Source organism: Chionomys nivalis, chromosome 21, assembly GCF_950005125.1.
Source record: "Chionomys nivalis chromosome 21, mChiNiv1.1, whole genome shotgun sequence".
In the NCBI taxonomy this organism is placed as follows: Eukaryota; Metazoa; Chordata; class Mammalia; order Rodentia; family Cricetidae; genus Chionomys; species Chionomys nivalis.
Genome location: NC_080106.1, coordinates 20961556 through 20980168, shown reverse-complemented (window position 1 = coordinate 20980168; position 18613 = coordinate 20961556). Strand labels below are relative to the sequence as shown.

The following is an 18613-nucleotide window of genomic DNA, read 5'->3' as shown; positions in this document are numbered from 1 at the left end:
TATTACCACAAAAGTGAGAGGTCTCTGGGTCCCTGTGACACTTTGGGAACTGCAGCTCTTGGAGGCCCGTCTCAGACAAAGGGTTGTTGGTTGAGAGGCAGCGGAGAGTGGAATGTATGCTACCTTTCTAATACCTTTTGAATATTTTGCTGTATATATTACCATTTTAAGGTAAATTATTATTAAATAAGTCCTTTATCTTCCTTCTGGCAAAAAGATGTTTAAAGTAATAGATTGATGCTTGTGGGTGTAGTTTTGTTTTGTTATGTAGACAGCATCTCTTTAGCCCAAGCTGACCTAGAACTCACAATATAGTTCAGGCTAGCCTCAAACATGTGGTAATCCTCCTACCTCAGCCTGTCGAATGATGAGATTGCAACATAATACCACCAAGTTGAGCTCCAACCCTTTGTGTGGGTCACATGCTCCCAGCCTTTGTTGTCATTTCTGCATAGGTCCCAGAGGAGCAGTTAGTAGTGTCTTCTCTGTTCACACTTCCTGGTGTGAAAAGTCTTTTGTCTCTTTTAAAGATCGTGTGTTCATGGGGTGTAGGGCAAGGAGTCGATAATGTGCTTTTTCCTAGATGAACACAATGAGCATTTCCTTCCTTCCATCTGGGTGGTTGGTGTAGTGGCCACTTGTAATCTTAACTCTCAGGGTGAGGCAAGAGAACCATAAATTTTAGGCCAGCTTGGGCTACTTCATGAGATCCTGTCTGAAAAACTTTTCCCCTCCTAAAACAGGGTTTCTCTGTGTATCCCTGGCTGTCCTAGAACTTACTGGCCTCGAACTCAGAGATTGCCTGCCTGTGCCCCTCCCAAATGCTGAGATTAAAGGCATATGCCACCACGCCTGGCCCTTCTTATGGTTTTATACTTTGCATTCATAACAAAAGGACACTAGGGAGGCTGAAGCAGGAGTATTTCTATGAGTTCCAGACCAGAGTGGGTTACAGATCTGAGTTCAAGTCCAGCTCAGGCTATATAGCAAGATTTGATCTCCAAAACACCCCAAGAAGAAGAAAGAATCTGCAGGGCAGTGGTGGTGCACGCTTTCATGCTTTTGCGCTTTTGGAGGCAGAGACAGGCAGATCTTTGTGAGTTCAAGGCCAGCCTGGTCTACAGAGCTAGAGAAACCCTGTCTTACAAAACAACAACAAAAACGTCATAAGAAGAAGAGCCAAAAAGTTGGTATGGTAATGGAAGTTAACTCATAAACTAGACAGGCATTAGTGGCTCATAGCTCTACTCTCAGGACACGAAGAGCAAAGGCAGAAAGAAGATCACCATGAATTAGAAGGCCAGCTTTGGCTGCATAGTGAGTGTGGGTTAGAGTGAGACCCTATCTTAGAACTCCCAAAACAAACTAATTCAATTTTTAATTCTTATTTTATGTTTATTTTGCCTTGCCTATATATATATGGCTGTGCACTGTGTGTCTGTGGAAGTCAGAAGAGAGTGTAGGATCCCTTAGAACTGGAGTTAACAGATAATGCTGTGGCTGATAAGAATTGAATGCTGGTCTTCTGGAAGAACAGCCAGTGCTCTTAATCACTGTGCCGTCTTCCCAGCCCTGCAAAACATCTTTTTTAATGCTCCTAACTGTCTAGATTTGCTGGTGTTGATACCCTTGCATGAGAGTCTGGTGGAAGGTAAGCACAGTGGTTGGTAGAGTGACTACCTACAGGGCGGAACTGCATCGACATTTCAGAGAGACTGATTGAATGATTTGCAGAATGCCCTTTTGATCCTTTCCCTCACCTCCCCTTGGCGGGTGGGGGGCAATGCCCGGACTAGAATCTAGCACTCAATCAGCAGTAGTTGCCTCCTCAGAGCTTTGCTATTTTAGAGCTGTTGGTGTGAATTATTCCTTGTTAATAGGAGCCTGGCTTCCCCTGCTGGCGAGAAGCTAATGCACACATTGCTTAAATCAGCAGTTCTGATCTTTTTGTTCTCAGGGCCTCTTTCTACTCTTGAGAATTATTGAGCAGGTTTTATAGATTTTTATTTTATTGTTTTAAATTATGTATATGTCTTTGGGTGTGTGCAGATAGGTTTGTGGAGACCTCAGATCTCTCGGAGCAGGAGTTTCAGATGGAGTGAGCTGCCTGGGTAATAGGAACCGAACTCGTGTTTTCTGGCAGAATCGTATGTGCTCTTGACCACTGAACCATCTCCAGCCCTTGACTGAGTTTTAACTGTTGCTATTTATTGTAGGGAAATTAAAATATTTGAAATTTACCCAGCTTTTTTTGTTCAGTGACAAGATCTCACTGTGCAGCCCTCACTGTTCTGAAACTTGTTACATAAATCAGGCTGCGCTTGAATTTGCAACAACCCCCCATTGCTAGGATTATAAGAATGTGTTATCATGCTCAGCTTGCAATTTATTTTTTAATAACAATAATGATAAGGCCATTACATGTTAACATAATTTTTTTTTTAAATTACAAAACCCAGCATTTTTGTTTTGTGAATCTCTTTAGTGTCTGGCTAACATAGCTGGCCTTACATCTGTGTGAGCATGTGATCTGCTGTGACAGATTGCTTTATGCAAATGGGTAGTTGAGAAAGGAACATTTTAGCAGTTTGGATGGTGTTGACTGCCCTGTGCTGCTGTGCGAACGTGGGAGGAGCGCTGGTTTCCTCTGGTGCAGTTGGTACAGTCTGGGCGCCATCCACGCTCTTTGTGCATCTGTAGCACCGCATGGCACTCGCTGGAAAATACTTGCTGGATTATGCTGCTTTTCTAGTGTTGGCTGACCTCACTGGGCAGTTTCTGTAAATAACGTTGATTACTATTACTGCCAATTTCATCAGAAAACCGTTTAAAATACTGGGAGGTCATCCAGCTCGTGGTGGTATGTACAGATTTTCCAAAATTCTAGAGCTCAGAATTTATCATTGGCAGCCAGTGTTGCCAGTTGTTCTCCTTGAAGTGACAGAGAAGACGCCTGTCAAGTCCCCAAGTGTGAACGAGTATCGTTTATCTGCCAGACACTTTCAAATGAACCGGTGCCGCGTCACCCAAGCAGGTGATTCAGCTTGCAGATCAGTTGCTGTCTTTTGGAGACCTTTGTTCCCAGCGGAAATGCTTTTTGGTTACTTTCCATTCAACTTCTTAAAAAAGACAATCTACTTAAAAATCAAGGTCCAGAGCCTAGAGAGATGGCCCAGTGTTTGAGTGTTGCTGTTCTTTCAGTGGACCCAAGTTTGGTTCCCAGCACTCATGTCAGGGAGATCAAAACCACCTGTAATCAGTCTGGCTTCAGATGATTCAGGACCTTGCTTCTGGCGTCAACAGACCCTCGCTTATACATGCACGTAAGCATGGACACAAAACTAAAACAAACCTTCAAGAAAAGAACCATGGTGGAGCTGGGTGGATCTTTGTGAATTCAAGGCCAGACAGGGCTAAGTGATGAGACCCTCTTTCAAAAACAAACAAAAATAAACTAAAGAAATGAATCAGAGTTTGAGATCTCTTTGAGTTTGAGGCCAGCTTGATCTATATAGTAACTTCCAAGCCAGCCAAGGCTACATATCAAGACCTTGACTCAAAACAAAAAGAGCCATGGTTTAACTAAGTGTTATTAGATTTAGGTTTATTTTTATTATAAATGTATAGTTTGTTTTATTTAAACTATTTTATTTCTTATAAAAACAAAATTTCTATATAAATTTCAGAATACTTTTATTTTAAGTAATCATCATCAGACAACTTATAAAATGATGTCCCCATGTAATCACCTAATATGACCATGGCACTAGACCTGTCTAAGAGATTACTGACTAATAATCAAGCTGCATACTTCATTTGTCCTGTTGCTGTTCTAGCAAAGAGTACTCTGTTGCTGTGGGAAGCTTCTTTAGTTTGTTTGGTTTTGTTTTTTCTAGACAGGGTTTCTCTGTATAATAAATAGCCTTTGCCATCCCAGAACTCACTCTATAGACCAGGCTGGCCTCAAACTCACAAAGATCTGCCTGCCTCGTCTTCCCAGTGCAGAGATTAAAGGCATGTGCCACCAACACCACACCCAGGTTACGTTAGATTTTTTTAATTAATATTTACTTACTCATTTACTTTGTGTGTGCATGTGTATATATGTGGACACAATTGTGCCATGTCACCCATGTGGAAGTCAGAAGGTAACTTGTGAGAGTCAGTTTCTCTCCTTCCACTATTTGGGTCTTAAAGCTCAAACTCACTCAGGTCACCGGGTTTGCAGAGCAAACATCTTTATTTACCAGTCCGTCTTGCTGGCCCCAAAACAGCAATATTTAAATTTAAAACAATACTTGCTGAGTGGTTAGTGGTGGTTGGTGCCTTTAATCCTCTGGAGGCAGAGGCAGGTGGCTGTGATTTCACGGCCAGCCTGGTCTACAGAGTGAGTTCCAGGACAGTTAGGGCTACACAGAGAAATCCTGTCTCAGTCCCTCCTCACACCCCCCAAAACCAACTAACCAACCAACCAACCAAACAAACAAACAAAAAAACCACCCAATACTTTTCCTATTACATTAAGAAAATTAATGAAGCCAGGCAGTGGTGGTGCATGCCTTTAATCTCAGCACTTGGGAGGCAAAAGCAGCCATTCTCTGCGAGTTCTGGGCCAGCCTGGTCTACAGAGCAAGTTCCAGCCAGAGCTATACAAAGAAACCCTGTCTCAAAAAAAGAAAAAAGAAGAAAATAAATGAATTGTAGATTTAGAAAAAACTGCAAAGGTAGCTAGAGTGTGCTCTGTGTATACCTTACCAAACATCTTGTAGAACTAAAATGCACTTGTCACAATTGAGGCTTTGGTGCTCCCAACTGTATACATGCAACTCCTCTAACCCTGCCCGTCTCTTGCTCATGTGACTCTAAGCCTGGCATCAGGCATTAGGACTTCTTCCCCGCCGTAATGTCCTGTGTGGGGCAAGTGACAGGCACTCCACAAACTGTTACTTCATTCTTAAGTGAGATTGGCTTCCTTCTGGTCTTCTTGGTCTATCTGTCTCTCTCTCTCTCTTCCCTACTTCCCTTTCTTTCTTTGTTTAACTGCTTAGAATGAAAAAATACTTTTGGCAAAGTGTTTTGCTAGGGATGTAGAGAAGATTGAAACAGTTTCTGTCTTCCAGGACTAGAGTCCCAGTGATGAAGGGAAACAATTCTGTGACCAGATGGACACAAATTCTTTTTCAATTGAATTTAATTATGTATTTATTTATTTTGTGTGTGGGTATGAGTAGTGGTGTGTGAAGGTCAGAGGACAGTTTTGGGGTGTCAGTTCTCTCCTGCCCGCTGTGAGATTGAACTTGGGTTACCAGGCCTGTGTTTAAAGAGCCTCTACCCCCTGAGCCATCTCTCTGGCCCAACAAAAGTGTCTGAAGCCATCAGTACTGTCCTACTTCAGGATTATCTGACTTCTACATACCTGTTTTCTGTTTCTGTGTCACCACAGTTCTCCATGTTACCCTTCACACAGGAGGAAGTCTTAAAGGCAAGTAATTCAGCATCCCTTTGTGGGCCATTCTTTCCGTTCCTCAGCTCCCCTAGGCATGTTATCACCCTTCAGACGGTGGCAGTAGTGACTTGGCACTCTGTTCTTTGAGCAGCACTGGATACAAAAGAGAATGGTGGGAATAGTTACTTAATGAGCTTCTACCTTGGCTTTTTAAAAATATTTATTATTTTTAATTTACATGCATTGGTGTTTTACCTGCATGTATGTCTGTATGACAGTGTTGGATCTGCTGGAACTAGTGTTACAGACAGTTGTGAGCTACCATGTGGGTGCTGGGAATTGAACCCGGGTCTTCTGGAAGAACAACCAGTGCTCTTGAGCACTGAGCCATCTCTCCAGCCCCTTTAATATTTAGTTTTATTTTTTTTAATTATGTGTATATATTTGTGTGGGAGGGGGTTATATACACATGAGTGCTGGTACCTAATTAATCCAGAAGAGGGTGTTGGAGCCTACGAAGCTGAAGTTACAGTAGTTGTGAGCCTCTCTACAGGGATGTTGGTAACTGAACTTGGGTCTTAAGAGCAGCAAGCACTCAACTCCTGCGCTTTCTCTCTCTCTCCAGCCCTTATCGTGGCTTTTTAATGTGTATGATCTCTAAGACTAGGGAACAGCTTTATCCGCTTAAAAAAAAAAAAAAAACAGAAAAAACAAAACAAAAAAACAGGTTCATAGAGTCCTATTAGTTTGCTTAGTGTACTAGGAGGTAGAGATTGTCCAGCTTCAAAACTGGGGCTTCTCCCACTGTGTAACAATGCTTTTCCAAGGAGGTGGGAGCCAGGAAGCAAAGGCAGAGAGAGTGTGGCAGGCACTATCCTGGCCCTTATAACTGACCATGGCTGTCATGCTGGGAGAGGAAGAACCGTCGACATGGAGGTATTGGGCACCCTGACGGGAGTGATGCTTTTATTCGTTTTCTAAATGAAGGGTTTTCTTCCTGTGTGGACTTCATTTATTTAGAGAACTAGGAAGCATGTGAAGGTTGTGTCCCCACTTCCCCCGGTGGAAAGCTTGGTTCATCCAAGCGATCCAGCTTCTTTTTCTGTGTAATATTGATGTGAGGAGTGCACCTGCTTCATTAGAGGCATGGTTGGTATAATTAAGATTCGTTAAAAAGAATTTTTATGATCTCTGTGGAAATTCTTTTAAACATAGAGATAATGACAGTGGAGTGTAGAAGCATTCTGTTTTAGCTACAATTAGTCTTTTCTGGTCCCAAAAAGTCACAGAGCAGAGATTCAGTAAAATGATAGAAAGCTCTCAGAGAAAAAAAAGAAAAACAAAAGATTTCCTAAGGATCTTTAATAAATAATCATTATTTCATGGGGCACATTTATTTATTTTTACCCATCTTCAGTAATTAAAAATTAAGTTGGTGCTATGCCACACTCCTATAATTCTAGCACTTGGCAAGTATAGTCAGGAGATTCTTTTTTTGTTTTTGTTTTTTGTTTTTTTTTTTTGAGAGAATATTCTTTTAATATCAACAATGACACTGTGTAACAGCACAGGGAGGAGAGGGTAGAGAGAGAAGATGGTTGGGCTTTCTCTCCCTAACCAGCCTGGATCTGAACAGCAGAACCCCAACAGCTTAGGAGCCACTCAGCGAAGAGGAAGGGAGGGGCTGGAAACCAAGGCTTGTAACTTAAATAGAGGATGGCAAACTGGCAGAGGCCTGGTAGTGAGAGGGGGCTGGCGGCTGAGGAGCCCTAGCGCAGGTCTTCGGCCCGTGAACATGCCCTTGGCCCTGCGCAGGATGGAGTCTTTGGCTGCATCGTAGGGATGCTCCTTGGATGGGATCTCCAGGATGGCTGGGATGGAGCGCTGGTGGGCGTCAAGGGCATGCCGAACCATCTCTGCGATGTACTGGTTGATGAGAATGATGCCAATGTCATCCCTGTTTAGAAACTGCCTGAAAGTGTCTTCGATCTCATTGATGGTAGTATCCTTCTCCACTACCAGGAAATTAGGGTGGCGGTTCTTGTTAAGCTCCCCTATGCCCTAGTCAGGAGATTCTTAAGGTTGTCCTCAGCTAGACCGCAGCTGGGCCAGCCTGGGCCACCGGGCTTCATCCTGCTCAGACAGCCAGGTGTCTACTGGCTCTGTAGTCATTTGTAACCAGTTAGGTCTGCTAGGGGCAGTTGTTGATATATCTCTGCCTTTTGAGCCTTGGTGTATATTTATTTATTCAGACATGAACTGTGTATGTTGAAGAAACTAGATTGTGTTTATCCCATGGAGTTTACCACATCCTGGATTTTGCTTGACATGTTCTCATAGAGAGGTTTTCTCAGGTGTTTACTGGCTCTGTAGTCATTTGTAACCAGTTAGGTCCGCTAGGGGCAGTTGTTGATATATCTCTGCCTTTTGAGCCTTGGTGTATATTTATTTATTCAGACATGAACTGTGTATGTTGAAGAAACTAGATTGTGTTTATCCCATGGAGTTTACCACATCCTGGATTTTGCTTGACATGTTCTCATAGAGAGATTATTTTTCTGTTGTGTTTTTGACAGGATCTCGTGGAGCCCAGGCTGCCCTCGAACCTCTGATCTTCCTGTCTTCTCCAAGTATCAGTATTATAGGCATGTGCCACCCACCTGACTTGTCCATAGTGTTGTTTAATGTGTTCCTCTAGCCTTTGTGTCTTACAAACTGGTATTAGAGCTAAAGACTTGATTAGATTTCACTCACGTATAGTTGAGCAGTTTTTGTTTGTTTTGGGAACAGGGTCTCACTGCATAGCCCTAGCTGGCCTGGACTGACTATATAGACCAAGATGGCTTTGAATTCATAGATATCTAACTAGCTCTGCTTCCCAAATGCTGGGAATAAAGATGTGTGCCACCATACCCAGCTTTGTTTGTTTTTTATTACAGATCATATCATGCATAGTATTGAAAATGTTGAGTAAAAGTTAGGAAATGCTTAATTTTTTATTTTAAATTTTAAAAAATGTGATTTTAGTAGCTAGTGATGGCTGTAAATCTAGTAGTGTGTGGAAAATTGTGACAGGAGGAGGAGAGATTTATGTCTTTATTAGTATTGTTAAGTAATGATCTTTCTTCCCCTTTGGTTCCTAGTTTATATGGGAAAAAGAGATTGTTTTCAATTATTTACCTGTCTGCACACTGATCAGTCATTAACATCCTCCAATAGTGACTACTTAGTGTTTGTAAAAGAAGCCATGAACTTATTTTTCAGTTTTTGTTTTTCATTTTCTGAATCCATAAATATAAATACTTGGTATTATTTCAGTTTACAATAGTTACCATCCAGACTGATTCTCAAGTTGTATCCTCTATGGCCATTACTACTTCAAGTAAGTTCGCATGTCCTTTGACACTTCTCCCTGTTGTCTTTGATAGCTGACATTTGATCTGGTGTGACCAATAATCCAGTCTAATTTTGTGCACTTCCTGCCTATGGCCAGTTAGTGTTTGCTATATTTTATTTTGCAATTCTGATTGTCCTAGGAATGTATTTCACTAGAGGTGCATCAGTGGCTGTGAAAGGACTTTTTTCCTTCCTATCTTTACAAATTAAACTCCTTTGCTGTAGTTTTACTAGTAGAGATGGCTGTGTTTGCTTCATATGTCTCAGAGCTTTTTTTGTTTTCACTTAATGTACCCTGGAGTCTACTTACAGAGTTTTCTTACCCATTGTTTTGCAAACAAGGTAACTGTGGTATTCAGCTAATTTTCTTTGTTAAAATTGTGTCCCTTTCTCATCTCTATTATGACAAAGGAGAGTCCTGCAGTGAGTAGGCTTATGCTGTCTGTTCTTGTGGTTTCTGGCAAGGATTTTAGTGTGATTTAAGGTTATCTGTTAACTTTAATCATGGCTAATTAAATCTATAATAAATTTAAGATAATAATATTTACTTAAAGAGTTTGGTGTATATAATTAATTGGGAAAATGCAGATCAAACCACAATGAAATTCCAATTTACTCCTACTGGGGTGGCTATAATAATAATTTGGGGGGCTAGAGAGATGGCTCAGAAGTTAAGAGCACTGGCTGCTCTTCCAGAGGGCCTGCATAGATTCCCAGCACTATACAGCAGCTCACATCTGTAACTCTAGTTTCAGCAATCTGACGCCCTCTTCTGGTCTCATCAGGCACCAGTCACTCATGTGATGCACAGATGTGCATGCTGGCAAAACACCCATACATGTAAAATAAAAGTTAAAAATTAAATAATTTTTTTTTTTTTTTTAAAGATGAGTGCCAGGAGTAGAGGTTCAACATGTGTAATCCCAAGCCGGGCGATGGTGGCGCACGCCTTTAATCCCAGCACTCGGGAGGCAGAGGCAGGCGGATCTCTGTGAGTTCGAGACCAGCCTGGTCTACAGAGCTAGTTCCAGGACAGGCTCCAAAACCACAGAGAAACCCCGTCTCGAAAAACCAAAAAAAAAAAACCATGTGTAATCCCAGTATTCAGTAGCCTGAGGCAGGAGGATTGTGAATCTCAAGCCAGTGTGCACTACAAAGAGAGGCTGTTTCTCCTTTTTTTAGAGAGAGAGAGAGAGAGAGAGAGAGAGAGAGAGGGGGGGGGGGGGGTTGAACATAGCAGGTGTAGCCATACTGAGACCATTCTGTATTGCTGATTAGATATAAGTGCTTCACAGGAAAGAAGTTGGCATTTCCTCACAAATGCATACATGCATAAACAGAGTTACTATCCTAGTTAGGGTCATTACTGCTGTGATGGAACACTATGACCAAAACAACTTGGGGAGGAAAGGGTTTATTTCAGCTTACACTTCCAGGTAACATTCCATTACTGATGGAAGTCAGGGCAGGAACTCTAATGGGTAGGAACCTGGAGACAGGAGCTGATACAGTAGCCTTGGAGGACTGCTGCTTTCCAGCTTGCTCCTCATGGCTTTGCTCCTACTTTCTTATAGAACCCTGGTGGCGAACGCCTTTAATCCCAGCACTTGGGAGGCAGAGGCAGGTAGATCTCTGTGAGTTCAAGGCCAGCCTGGTCTACAAGAGCTAGTTCCAGGACAGGCTCCAAAACCACAGAGAAACCCTGTCTCGAAAATCAAAAAAAAAAAAAAAAAACCCTGGACCACCAGCCCAGAGATGGCACTACCCACAATAGTCTGGGCCTTCCCTCCCTGAGCACTAATTAAGAAAATCTATAGGCTTCTTTACCTACGGCCCAATCTTATGGAGGCATTTTCTCAGCTGGGTTCCCTCCGGTCAGATTGTTCTAGCCTGGGTCAAGCTGACATAAAATTGGCCAACACAGATAGTCGCATGTGGCCCAGCAGTTCCATTTACTATACCTGTGAGAAATTAATACAGCCACACAGAAAGTTGGTGCACAAATGTGCTGGGAAGTAGAACAGCCTAGTAACTACCAAGTGATAAACGGATAAACAAAATGTTGTGTATCTATGAGTGGAATGTTATTCAGCCATAAGAAGGATGAAGTAACTCTCAGCAATCTAGAAACAGAAGGAAGCTTCTTCGACCTGAGGCCTGTGTAGGAAAATCCCATAACCAAACATACATATAAGAATTTGGGTACTTTCCCAGGGAGATAAAAACATGACTAGGATATCTACTCATGCCCTTTCTATTCTCCTTTATTCAGGAGGCCCTAGCCAAGACATTCCCACTAACGTCATTCTGTGTTCCAGGATCCACATGAGTATTCTCTCCTGCAGTAAGGTGTCAGATCTCCCGAGTCTTCACCAGTCTGTGACAGGTTCCTGGTTAAGCAGCTTTTTTAAAAATTAATCTTCTATTAATAAAGAGGTATTGCTTTGTGTGGTTGTGCATGTTTGTAATCAATACTTATTCACTGTGCCTTTAACAACCTGCTGCCAGATGAAAGGGTAGAGGAGATCATGTGCACTTTCTAAAAGAAGCTTAGTTTTTGTTTTGTGTTTTCGAGACAGGGTTTCTCTCTAGCTTTGGTGCCTGTCCTGGAACTCCCTCTGAAGACCAGACTGGCCTCGAATTCAGAGATCCGCCTGCCGAGTGCTGGGATTAAAGATGTGCGCCACCACCGCCCGTCTGAAGCTGTCATTTTTCAGGGTGGGAAATCCTATTGGCTGACAAGACTTATAATTCTTTTTTAAGCAGTAAGGAATTGGAGAGGTTTGTTTCTACAGTTGAAATGAGGTGGCAAAGACTCTTGCAGCATGGTGACTCTTTTGAGTGGAAGTTTTTAGAGCTGTTTTGGAAAATTAAAGCATGACCACTGGAGATGATCTAGTTTTTGTTGCTTCTTGCCTCCTATCTGTCTTCTGGTATGACGTGCACTTGAGATTTCCCTTAGAGAGGTTTGGCAAGTTTTCTGGTCCTGAGGCTATTTAGTTTGTGTTTTGTGTTTGTGTTCACCTGCTTCTTCCCTGTCAAGATCCAGGACACAGTCTCGTGACCTTTCAGCACTGACATCAAGTCTGTACTAGCAAACCTTGAATATTCAACATACTTTAAGCAAGAGAGCACCCTCTCAGGAGATCATTATGAAGGCCACATGTCCACACTGGAGCCATTGTTTCAAGTTCCTTGAATTCCACTCCTTGTCATCCATTATGTTGCTTTACTTTAAACTACTCACAATAGGAAAACAAATGATCTTGTTCTCCTATTACCATATTGTTATGCTTGGGGCTTCTGTGCAAAATTTAAAGTCTTGAAAGTTCAGGAAAGCAGTCAAAACATTATCAACAAGATAGATGACATCACAATATGCAATGTTTTGTCCTAGGATGCACAGAGGCTCCTGACTCCACCCAGCCACCTAGCCTCTAGAGTTTCCCTTCTTCCCTCAAGAACTTGGGGAAAGGAGGTTGTGCTTTGGTGGAGCAGGTTTATGTGGTGTACAGGAGTCAGGCAGAAGTCTTAATCCTGTTCTTGGCTTTAGCTACCAGCGGGCATGGAAAGTGATGACAGCAGTGAGTTCCTTGCTGCCTGCTCTCCTCTTTCTGATCAAGCAAACTTTCGTAGTCTTCCTGCTAATCAGCTGTAGTGAGAACAAACTGCCTCTGCTAAAGCTGTCAGGAGCTGTGTTAGTCTCAACACAGCAGGTTGTGCACCAAAGTTCCAGCTGTTCTTCTTGGAGGAAGGAGTAGGAAGAGGTATCAGTGAGAAGAAGCATCAGCAAGGATGGTCACCCCCATGAACAGCAGTTTCTCAAAACGTCCTAGCATTTTCCAGTGATAATAATTAAGAAAGTACTGTTTTTCTCTATGTCTTTTTTAAATTAAGCATCTGCGCGTGTGTGCATTTGTATGTGTGCTTGTGTGTATGTGTACATGTGCAGGTGTGTATATGGAGATAGATACAAAGTTAACATCAGGTAGCTTCTTCAGTCTCTCTCCACTTTACTTAATGAGGGAAGATCCGTCGTTGAACCTGGAGCTTGTTAATTCTATCTAGTCTAGCTAAGCAGCTTCCTCTGGTAACCCATCCTCTGTCTCCCAAGTGTTGAAAAATACAAGTGGCTGTCACACCTACCAGGCTTTTACATGGGCCCTGAGGATTTGAACCGTAGTCCTCACACTTGCACAGCAAACGCATGATTTACTGACCCGTCTTCTAAGCCTCGGATCTCAACATTTTACAATGAAAAATAAATTCCAGAATCAGCAAAGGGTTCTAAAACCTCTAGCACACAGATACATAGGAAGGGTCCCAGCAGTAAATGTGCAACGTGCTGAGTGGAACCATCACTTACGGCCTGGGACATTCAGGCGTGAGGCCATCGTGAAGCACAAGGCTGGAATGTGTGTCAGTTAAATGCCACTGGAACTTTACGTGTGAAACAGACCGTGGGAAATGAACCTTAGCAAGACTAAGGACCAAAGCAGAGTTGAAAGATTGAAACCTTTGTTTGTTCTAGTGAGAGCTGTTTTTATGGATCCATGCTGCCTTTTTATTTGGCTACTTGACATAAACCAAGCGTGCAAAGAGAATCTTAGAAATGAGAGTAAATAAAACGCAGAGGAGGAAAAGAACTCTTCGGCTCCTTCAGAAACACTGAGGCCAAAGCTGTGAAAAGTGTCAGCTTTCCCACAAACCACCCTGGCCCTCATTTCCTGCTGAAACCTGTTATGTATCTAAAGGTCAAAGGAGCCTTCCTGCCTATGACTGTCAGCACAATGCAGAATACACTGTGTCCTGCCCAGCACCAAGGCGTTTGTCTCAGAGTTGTGTTTTGGAGCCCTCTGCCAACTCAACCAGTGTCTTATTTCAGAGAGAAGCACATGTTTTCTCTTGACAGCATGGTAATTGTGCGGTCTTACATGGGTTCCCTCAGCCAGATTCCAAGCTCAGCATTATGAAACAAAGCATTTCTGTATACTGTAACAAAATTGCTCGGGTTTCCATTAGTAGCTTTGAATCTCACTTTGGAGTATGGTTAGTAGGATCAAGAATGGCAGCCAGGGCCGGGCGGTGGTGGCGCACGCCTTCAATCCCAGCACTCGGGAGCCAGAGGCAGGCGAATCCCTGTGAGTTTGAGGCTAGCCTGGTCTACAAGAGCTAGTTCCAGGACAGCTAGGACTGTAACACAGGGAAACCCTGTCTCGGGGAAAGAAGAAAAGGATGGCAGCCTGAGAAGTACGGCTGACGCTGTGCTGCACAGGTGCCTGGCAGGCCATTCCTGCAGAGGCTTTCTGGTTACGGCTGTCGGCATGTACACACAGCTCTTTACAAACTTGCCTTGTCAGTGAGACCTGCTGAGGAAAGCAGCAGCATCAGAACATACGCGACTGGAAAGGGAGCAGTAAGAAGTGCCCTGGGAGAGGAAGCCCTGTGCTTGCCCACAGTGCCTTTGAGCCAAATGTGCACCAGCCTAAGAAAAGAGTGGTCATCGTAAAAATATTTTTTTCCCAGTCCGGAAGCAGAGTCACAATGGAGACCACCGCTCTGCTGTGCATTTTGAGTGTGCAGGAAACAACCAGCCATTACCAGCAGAGCTTTTCCTGCTGATGAATGAACCCTGAGGCCAAGGTGACCCGTCTTGTTAATGAATTCATGAGGAATCTGGTCCTTGCACTGACCCTGTCCTTAAAAGCTTTCTGTCAAGCTGAAACAACATTCCTCTGCTTTATGAATTGACTCCCACTGAGCAAATGAGAGCCAGAAGCGAGAAGAACCTGTGTGGCAGAGAAGTGAGGTCTGCTGAGGGGCTTCTATGTCTTGTCTTGGGCTTTCTATTCTGACTCCATTTGCGGGGAGGTTTTTCATTCCACCTTTTCTCTTACTGCAGAAACATAATAAAACTGAGGGGGTTTTGTTTGTTTTCTGTTTTTTACTGTGAGAATGCCAGGACAAGCACCTACACTGGGCTTTGCCCCAGTCCAAGCCACCTTCCAATTTTACCCTTTTCCAAAGGACAATGATTTTTTTAAATTGTTAATTTTTAAGAGTTTGATACCCTATGTTTTTATCATATTCACCTCCTCTCTCCCAAGTCTTCCTAGATATACCCCCTTTACATACCCACCCAACATCTCACCTTTTTCTTAAACCCATCAAGACCTATTTGTGTCACTCAAATATTCTTGGATGTCATCTACTGGAGTGTGGTTGACTTACCGGTGACTTCACTGAGAGAAAACTGTCTCTCTCCCAGCAGCTAGCGATTGTCAACAACTCCATGGCTAGGGGAGGTATTTTGTGCCCAGCTCCCCACTCGATGCTGGGATTTGGTCTGTCATGGACTTGCACGGGTCTTGTGTGTGCTGTCACAACTACTGTGAGTTCATACGTGCAACTGCCTGGCTGTGTCCGGAAGACACTGTTTGCTGGTAGTCATCTACTGCCTCTGCCTCTTACACTCTTTCCTCCCTTCTTCTGGCGTGAACTGGGCTTGGGGGGCGGGGCAGGGGAAGAGTGCAGTATTTGTTCCATTTAGGACTGAACATCATTCAGTTTGTTATTCTCTGCACCATGGCCAGCTGTGGGTCTCTGTGTTAATCACCATCTACTGCAAATAGAAGCTTCTCTGATGAGGACTGAGTGATGTGTTGACCTGTGGATACTGATGTTTAATTCAGAAAAGAAACTTTTGAATAGAGCAATATAAGTGTTGAGTTTTGTGTGAATATCTCAGAGTGATAGGGGAGAAGAAGAAAACATTTTTAACCAGGCATCTTATTAAAGCAGGCTGATAACATCCTTACCCCACCAGACAACAGCAGTCTCCTTTAAATCAGGTTATATTTGAGTAACCAGAAATTATTTCCTCCCCCAGATAATTTTTCTCTCAGTGATTGATTGCTGATGGTGTCTTAAGATTTAAAAGAGGCCCTGGAGCTGTTGTCGCTCCCTTGGTTATAGGGTCATTTCCTAATCCTCCAGATCTAGAAATATGATCTTAAAACAAAGTCATTTAGATTCTGATCAGCTGATTTTGATACCTATAAAGCTACTGTTTCATTTCTTTAGAAGAGTTGGAGATGGCTCTGTGAGTTAATGTATTTGCCTCCACATTTGACAACCTGAGTTCAGGTCCCAGAACCCATATGGTAGAGAGAGGAACCTACTCCACAGCTTGTCCTCTGACCTTCATGTGTGTGCATACACACACACACACAATCAACAACAAAAGAGAAACCCAAGTGTTCGGGCTGTGGATAGGCTTTGCCTTGTAGAGTATTTGTCTGGTATATGCAGCGCCCTGGGTTCAATCACCAGCATTAAATAAGCCACCTGTAGTGTCACGTTTATAATCCTGGCACTGAGGAGGTAGAGGCAGAAGGGTCAGATCAAGTTTGAAGCCAATTTGGAATACATGAGACCTTGTCTAAAACAATACATACATACATACATACATACATACATACATACATACATACATACGAAATAAAGAAATAAGAGTGACCAGAAAAGAAACAGTAAGGAGTATCATTTCAGAAGTCCCAGCAGCCAGCCTGAACTGTAGGAGTGAGTAGGAGAGTGGAGAGGAGCAAGAACTCCACAAGAAGAGAATGAGAAAGCCAGGCATGGTGGCGGGCATTTGTCACTTGTCGTCTTAGCACTTGGAAGGTGGGTCAGGAGTGCACGATTAACACTGGCTGCAAAGGAAGTTCTAGCTGGGTGGGAGGCACCAGATTTCTTTTAGGAAGATGGATATGTTCTTAAGTATTAGTGAGAGGTAATGCGAGGCTGAGACTTTGCTAACAAACCACTGAACTATACGCTTCCAGGCGGTAAGAATTGGGCTGGGGGGGTGGGGGCTGGAAAGATGACTCAGCGGTTAAGAGCACTGGCTGTTCTTCCAGAGGACCTGAGTTCAATTCCCAGCACCCACATGGCAGCTCACAACTGTCTGTAACTTCAAGATCTGACACCCTCATACATATAGGCAAAACACCAATGCACATAAAGTAAAAATAAGTGCATTTAAAAAAAAGAATCGTGGGGGGAGGACCTTGGACTTTCCACAGGGCAGGGAACCCTGACTGCTCCTGGGACTGGAGAGGGAGGAGAAGAGGAGTGGGGGGGAGGGGGAGAGGGGTGGGAGGAGGGGGAGGGAAATGGGAGGCGGGGAGGAGGCGGAAATTTTTTTTTTTTTTTTTTCAATAAAAAAAAAAAGAATCGTGCTAAGGAAATGGCTTGGCAGGTACTTGCTTGTTTTGTGATTTTTGGCCATTTGTCATTTTCCGCGACCTGTTCATTTCATTTTCCTCTTTAATTGATTGGATCTTTTTATTCCTTGTTATTTAGGTTTTTTTTTAAAGTTCTTTGTATTTTCTCTATATTAACCCTCTGTCTGATGTATAACTAGCGAATATTTTGGCCCAGACTGTAGGCTCTCTCTTTACTTGATTGCTTTCTTTGCTGTGTAGATGTTTCAGCTGGGTAATAGTGCCACACACCTTTAATCCCAGCCCTTGGGAGGCAGAAGCAGGTGGATCTCTGAGTTCGAGGTCAGCCTGGTCTACAAAGTGAGTACCAGGACATCTAGGACTGCACAGAGAAACCCTGTTGTTTAGATTTCATGGGTCTTGTCAGCTATTGTCATTATTTCCTGAGTGGCTGAAGTCCTGTTCAGAAAATCCTTTGCCTGTTTTTCCTCTTAACAATTTAAGAGTTTCAGATCCTACACAAAGGTAGGATTTTTGGTCTATGTAGAATTGCTTGCTTTTTGTACAGTAAAAGATAAGAATTTAATTCCTTCTACATGTTGATGCCAAGTTTTCCCTCACTGTTAAGACTGCCCTTTTCTCTAACATACAATATTGGCATCTTTGTCATCTCCCCCCCCCGCAATGGCTTTGTGTGTATATATCTGGGTCTTCTATTCATTGGTCTATGTGTCTGGTTTCATGCTGTCTTTGTCCTATGACTCTGAGGTATGACTTGGAATTAGATACGATCATACCTCCAGTGTTGTTCTTCTTGCTCAGGATTACTTTGGCTGTCTGAGGTTTTTTTGTGTGTGCTCTTATGTAAATTTTAAGGTTTTTTTTCTGTAGGTGAAAAGAATCACATTGAAATTCTATTTTATTTGCTTATGTTTTGAAGTGAGACTTGCTATATAGCCAGGACTGGCCTGGAACTTCCTGTGTAGGTATAGCTGACCTGAACATGAAGTGTTCTTGCATTTTGATGAGGCTTGAATTGAAGTTCTTTTGGTGACATAGCCATTTTCACATTAGCCCTTCATCTATGAGATGGGAGGTCTTTCTATCCTTTAGTGTCTTTAGTTTTTTTTCTTCAGTTTCAAAAGTCTTCGCTGTCTAGGTTTATTCCGGGACTAGCTGTGTTGTGTGGTTCTGTTCTTGAAGTGGTAGTTGCAAATGGTGTTGTTTCCCTGCTTTCCTTGTTGGCATGTTATGTGCACACAGGAACCTGCTGGGGTCTGTGTTAGTGTATATCCTGTCACTGCTGAATATCTGTGGCTTTGGAGCCTGTCCTGGAACTAGCTCTGTAGACCAGGCTGGTCTCGAACTCACAGAGATCCGCCTGCCTCTGCCTCCCGAGTGCTGGGATTAAAGGCGTGCGCCACCATCGCCCAGCCTCTGCCGCCAATTCTTACGTCTTAAGTTTGATCTCTCAGGGCTGCATGGTAAAAGAGAGATCTGACTCTGAAAACTAGCTCTGGCCTCCACACAAAAGGCTGGTACATGC

The 18613-nt window shown here is 43.1% G+C and overlaps 2 protein-coding genes across 2 annotated transcripts in view; one reads left to right on the top strand and one right to left on the bottom strand.

Moving 5' to 3' along the window:
- Positions 1–18613, top strand: part of Cfdp1 (craniofacial development protein 1) — an 84186-nt gene that overhangs the window by 40117 nt on the left and 25456 nt on the right. The window lies entirely within an intron of this gene.
- LOC130863907 (V-type proton ATPase subunit F-like) lies at positions 7060–7776 on the bottom strand. Its single transcript, XM_057754245.1, has 3 exons — positions 7753–7776; positions 7172–7507; positions 7060–7074 (listed from the first exon to the last, which is right to left on the bottom strand). The coding sequence occupies exons 1-3, from the start codon at positions 7774–7776 to the stop codon at positions 7060–7062; spliced, it is 375 nt and encodes a 124-aa protein (XP_057610228.1).